General features: G+C 35.8%; 1 protein-coding gene across 2 annotated transcripts; it reads left to right on the plus strand.

The window, feature by feature from the left end:
- The first annotated feature begins 203 nt into the window (after positions 1-203).
- Positions 204-5,771, plus strand: krt99 (keratin 99). Of its 2 annotated transcripts, XM_056735550.1 has the most exons (10): positions 204-336; positions 451-729; positions 1,645-1,773; positions 2,168-2,250; positions 2,376-2,532; positions 2,627-2,788; positions 3,499-3,615; positions 3,840-4,060; positions 5,171-5,298; positions 5,402-5,771. In XM_056735550.1, the coding sequence occupies exons 2-10, from the start codon at positions 481-483 to the stop codon at positions 5,506-5,508; spliced, it is 1,353 nt and encodes a 450-aa protein (XP_056591528.1). In that variant the 5' UTR covers positions 204-336; positions 451-480; the 3' UTR covers positions 5,509-5,771. The 2 variants fall into 2 exon arrangements, with proteins under 2 accessions (XP_056591528.1, XP_056591527.1); XM_056735549.1 differs by lacking the exon at positions 204-336 and having other exon boundaries at positions 439-729.
- Positions 5,772-6,594: the final 823 nt, after the last annotated feature.

A 6,594-nucleotide genomic window follows, 5' to 3' on the forward strand; every position in this document is an offset into this window, starting at 1 on the left:
ATACACACATTCAACTAATTTGTAAAACTAAAAAATGATATAATGTATCACAGCTAGGTTATATAATTGTTTTTCACTGGTTAAATGGGTTTGACTGTCACATTAACTGTTTATTTATCGCAGGTGTTTTATCTGGAAACAGATTAATGTGCCAAGTTGCAAACAATAGCACTTCATACAATTCAGTTGATAGGGATAATGGTTTTAAAGCTGCTAATCATTTTGCAAAGATTGGGCGTAGGTGTTTAACACACAGGTTTTGAAGTCTATAGATTTGATCTTCACGTGGGCATAAACAGGTTTTCACTCACATTTCATGGACTCGCTACGTAGGACGTAAGTCACGCAACAAATGATTTTTTCACCCACTGTTTGGTCCTATATAAGACAATGTCTGGTGTGAATTGATTTAGACAACTTGGCAGTGAACTGAAACGTTTTGACTTGCAGGTACACTTGAGCTCATCACATTGAATAATCATGTCAGTCCGTCGCAGCAGCAGTAAGTCTGTTAGCTCTCTGGTATCATTCGGGTCAAGAAGGAGGATAAGTACCTCTAGTGGAGTGGTCACGAAGGGTTTTGAGAGTTCAGGTTTTGGATATGGCAGCTCAGGGGGCTATGATATCTTCTCCAAATCTGTCACATCTGGTTATGAGATCCCGCTGTTTGGCAATGAGAAGCAGACAATGATTAATCTCAATGACCGTCTGGCATTTTACCTGGAAAAGGTAACATATTTTTGTTTAATAATTAAGGGTTATTTAATATTTTCGTTTTTGTATATTTATTTAATTATGCGTAATAGATCTTCAAAACAGATTTGTTACAACAAAAGTGTGTGTATATATTGGATCAATGCAATAATAATATTCTTTTTGTCATCTTATAGCATGCGGTTTTATCACACACATTTTTTCTGATGTTTTTACTCAAGTCTTTTTCTTAAAATCATCTGTAATGGTTTACTTAATTGTATAAGAAGGTAAATAAATAAACAAACAAATTCCTGGTCTCATGTAAGTGTTTAAACCATACTATATATAAGCGATATATATAGCGGAATGCAAAATTCAACTGAAACTGTATCAGACTTCCGAACAGTGAAAAAGTTTATTTAAAATTTTTAAGAGCAATCAAATCGTCTTCATGTGTCATTTCAACTTGATATTTAACACATTTCTTCAAAAATCCAAATGGTGTACATATCCCACAAACCCAACTAGGGCTCATTTGGAGGACAACAAAAGAGCAAACTATACTGTAAAAGAATTTAATTTTACTTATTTTTACAGAATTATACATATATACACATATACATATATATTGCACATATAAAGTCCAAACAAAAACTAATTGAAGGGAAAATACGTGAAATACGGCCAAAAACCCTCACATTTATGAATTTACAAGAAATACATTTGACGGGAAAACTGTTTTATTATGGTATATTTCTGGCGGCCCAGCTTCATTAATCAGTGATAACCTGTAGAAATATGTGCGTCCGTAAAAACTGTATACTTTTGCAAGATTGATAATGTGCAGGTTTGTTCTGTTGTTCCTGATTAAAGTCTTCATTAAAAATGGGGTGAAAAATCGTCAAATTACAGAAAAGGCCACAAATTTTTCAAAATTGTTTTTTGTAGGTAAACTCTATGGAGAAGGCCAACAGCAAACTGGAACTGCAAATTAGGACATTTTATGAGAACAAAAGCCCAATGCAGAGCAAAGACATGAGTAGTTATTTCCAAACCATCTCAGACCTCCGCACACAGGTAACCCTCTGTCAATCATCATCAGCTCACACCCCTAAATTAAATGCCATGCTATGAATTCCCCAGCACATACAAAACATGTGGAATAGCATTTTTAACATTTTCTATTATGCCAATGACTTTTAATGCTCATTTGAATAACAAGAGTTTAGGGTGGAGATCGGGTGGAATGTAATTTGTTTTTTAAGCAATTATAGTCTGGTATTTGAAACAACACAACACAACACAACACACTTTAACTGTATGTTGAAACAAACATTAAATAACATATCCACTATCTCAGGCTTGACTTGGTGCTGAAACATCAAATATAATACACTTTTATTATTGCAGATTTATTTAGTCTTTAAATCAGAACATAATTAATCTCATGCACAACTTTTGTGCTGAAAAGATTCTTAGCCGTTTTGTGGAGAATTCTGAACTCCGCCTGAAACTGGACAACGCCAGGATGGCAGCAGCAGATTTCCAGATCAAGTGAGTGATGTGAACACTTTTTTAAATGAGAGACATATGACATACTGTAGCTTTATTCGTAATTAATGTTGGTTGCTTCATCTTTATTACTGGTAAAAAAAATCTCTCACCTTGTGGCTTTGCAGGTATGAGACTGAGAAGAACATGCGTATGATTGTTGAAGCAGATTTGCCTCGACTGCGAGGGGTTATGGGAGAGATTAAAATGTCCATCACAGACCTGGAGGCCCAACACACTGGAGCGAAAGAGGAGCTGCTGTACCTCAAGAAAACCCACGAGGAGGTCAACCCACCATTTCATTATTCATTTCATTTCCACGGTAATACATTTATCACACAACCAGTTCACACAATGCTTTCCCTCTTCTTTAACACAGGATCTGCACATGTTGAGAGCAAAGCAAAGTGGCTCTGTTAACGTGGAGATTGACAGCGCATCTCATTCAAACCTTGGCAAGATGCTGGAGGAGTTGAGAAGTCAGTACGAGACCCTTGTTGAGAAAAACCACAAGGAGGTTGAACAATGGTACCAGACCAAGGTAAGCAAGAAGGACAAGTTTATTTCCATTACTAAAGGAAAAATATGCATTCTGGGGTGAGATAACACATCTTAAAGGCCAGGTGGGATAGTTGTAAAACCAAATGGAATATCATTTATCTCTGACATTGACGGTCTAAAAGCTTTAAAACAATAGAAAAGCTTCTATGATCCTCTGTCAAGAGTGTCAGGAATTTTGCTTTTGTCAGGCTTAAAGGTCCAGTGTTTAATTCACTTAACCTCAAGTTGTTGAACACCTGTATGAATTTCTTTGCACTTTTGAACATAAAAGTAGATATATTCAAGAATGTCGACAACCAAACAGCTCTGGGGCACCATTGACTCCCATAGTAGTTTTTTGTATGGTAGTCAATAGTGCCAAAGAACTCTGGTTACAAACATTCTTCCAAATATCTGTCTTTATGTTCAGCAGAACAACAAATATACACAGGTGTGTAACACTTGTGGGTAAGTAAATGATGACAGAATTTAAATTTTTCTTTAAATCCACACTTCTTTATTTTATTCAGTCTATCAGAATGGCCCAAACTTGTGACAGTTTATTCATTTTACTGTAACAAAATATTGAGGGTCTCTAAATGTCTTTAATATGTACAGAAACTCAGAACAACATATCAGGCTGTACATCAATCTGCCTGTTTTTATCATTGCATGTTTCTTATTGCATACTGTGTGTTGTCGTTTCTTAAGGTGGAGACGTGGCGCACTCAAGTGTCCAGCAGCCATACTGAGATCAGTACATCTCAGACTGAAATCAAGAGAACAGTTCAGAGCTTAGATATGGAACTAAAAGGGTTAATGATGCTGGTACCAACTCACTCTTTAACTTAATGACCTCTTTCTTAAATCAGTGTGATCAATAAAATCTAACTAAATTGAACAATTAGATCCACATACAATTAAATATTCATTTTAAAGTCCGATAACCAAGCATTTCCCATCTTTCACTGTCCCCATTCATTTATATATGATAATACTTATAGGAATACTTTAGAGGATTTGACCTTTTTTATTGACCTTCTCGGTCACAGAAGCAGCAGCTGGAGCAGAGTCTGGTCGAAGTAAGGGAGCGCTATTCGGCCAAGCTGCGTCAACTTCAGATATACATCGATAACCTGCAGGAGGAGCAACAAAGACTTAATACCAACATACAAGAACAGTCCACAGAGTACCAGCTCCTGCTGGACATCAGAATGAGACTGGAGGTAGAGATCGCAGAGTACAGGAGGCTCCTGGGAGGAGAACTGCAAACGTATGTACAACACAAAAAGGGATAGTTCACCTTAAAAGGTCAACTTTTTGTCATTTACTTACCCTGGAGTTGTTCCAAACCCGAGTAAATTTTAATTGTTCTGCTGAACACAAAGAAAGAAATCTGGCAGAATGTTTGCAACCAAACAGGTCTGGGGCACTATAGACATCCATAGTAGGCAGAAAATCGAAGAAAGTCAATGGTGCCCCGGAACAGTTTCCCACCTTCTTTAAAATCTCATACATCTACATTTATGCAATTGACAGACGGTTTTATCCAAAGCGACTTATATTGCATTACACTATACATTTGTTTCTAAGTATGTGCAATCCCTGGGATCGAACACATGACCTTTGCATTGCTAACGCTATGCTCTAACCACTGAACCACTTTTTATTTTTGGATGAACTGTCCCTTTAAGTAGGCAACCCGTGAAAGATAGTAAACGTCAAAGTTATATTACTGTCATTGATTTAGACTACTCCCTCAGGTCTTCTAAACCTTTGTTTTTATATATAAAAAAATATAAGTTATCATTGTTGGTCAATTAATGAGTATGTTTAATTATTATATTGGATAACACATGACTATCCACTTGATACATTTGGTATCGCAATGATAGGATGTCCTACCTGCCTGTCAACCCGTGCTTTTGCACACACACACACACACACACACACAAACACACGCGCGCGGCTTTATTTTTAGTTTAATTTTAGTTTTAATTTATTAAACGTTATATGTAGCATAATAAAACACAACTTGAAGTTGACCAATGCATAGAGGTAATACAAAAGCAATAGACAATAAAAATAGAAAACAATAAAACAGTCACATACACACTAAACATTCTCATGACGACCATTGAGATAAGCATCCGGACAGGATCGGACTACAGCCACCTCCAGTAAATAGAGTTTCACAGGAAAGTTATTCCACAGCATGGAATACTTGGAAAATTACACCATATCTTAAAGTTCTTCTTTTGTTTGTCACGTTATAGGAACAAGTTTTAAACAACATAAGTAAATAAATAAATAATGACAGATTTTTCATTCTAGGTCTAATACTTTAATGTAACGAGTTTGTTGTTTCTTGTGGCCCCCTCAGGGCTGTCATTAGCAATTCTAAAACTTCCATGATCAAAACAGAAACAGTGACCTCAACAGTAAAGGAAGAGATCACGGAAAAGATCACGGAAAAGATCACGGAAGAGATCACGGAAGAGAAAGAGGATGGTGAGTGAAGGAAAATTCATCATGTCCTTTAAATCATCCAATTATCATCTTGCATCCTAAGTGGGAGAACAGAAATAAATACATGTCTGTTAAACCCCTGCAGTGCATAACCCTCTTCTCCAGCGCCGAGTCAAGGTCATTGTGGAGGAAATGGTAGATGGTCAAGTTGTTGCCACTTCCATTGATGAGAAGGTCCAGGACATCAACTGATCAGAAAATCAAATGCAACCTCATGTTTGAAACTACAATAACAAATGTATACACATAAAATGACCTTGTCAGGAATTGGTAACGGGCGTCTTTAAGTGAGTTATTACGTTTTTTTATTGAGTGGGATTTCTGAAAAATATATACACTGCAGCATACAGTAAACACAGGTTTTTCTAGCATTTGGTGTGAGACATGCTTTCAGGCTTTGCTTCTGGCCTTCACTCTGCCTAAATGAATTTAGGACCAAATTAAAAGCAGAGCATAGCCACATTTGTTCATAGGATTTTTTGTTAAGATATAGTTTATTGCAGACTGGAAATACACCGTCTCAATGCATGCTGACATTAAGAGTATGCGCTTATAACTCTATTCATATTAATGTAAATGAAGGCAAGAAAACTGTTGTTCGGCGAGCTTTGAAGTGATTTAACTTTATTTGTCTTTAAATAATGGTTTAAAATCTACATAATGTTTCTGTTTTGGATGACTTAATTAATAAAACATTCTTTTTGAGGACCATTCTTTGTCATGAAGTTGTTCCCCTGTAGCAAAGTGCAGAAAACATAGTCACTTGAATACATTGATACTATTGCATTGGATGTGAATGCCAGGGACAAGTTTCTAAAAAGATTTGTACTCAATTTTACTTAATTCTTATAAGGGACATACAGGAATATGCAAACATGAAACTACTTTACGGTTGCATTTAGGAAAAATATGCAATTTGATGTGTTTTGGGACACAGACCACTAGGTGTCACTATACGTACGGCATAAACATTTGAAGCAGAACTATTTTTACACACAATTTATGCTGTTGTGATTCGCAAGCTACTCAGTTTAGAGTATAGATAGATATTTAGATATAAACATATATTTATAATATTAGAAAAAAAAGAAAAAAACTTCTGAACTTAAAGGAAACAAAAATACAATAAGCTTAAACATATCATCAATAGCAGTAACAACACAAATATGGACCTACGCCTTAATAATCATATCTTAACACTTCCTTCTGAAAACATATGTACAAGTGTTCTTTCTAATATTTATAGGGACAGTATTCCACGATACAGTACACTCTTTT

This window comes from Triplophysa dalaica, chromosome 21, assembly GCF_015846415.1.
Source record: "Triplophysa dalaica isolate WHDGS20190420 chromosome 21, ASM1584641v1, whole genome shotgun sequence".
Classification (NCBI taxonomy): Eukaryota; Metazoa; Chordata; class Actinopteri; order Cypriniformes; family Nemacheilidae; genus Triplophysa; species Triplophysa dalaica.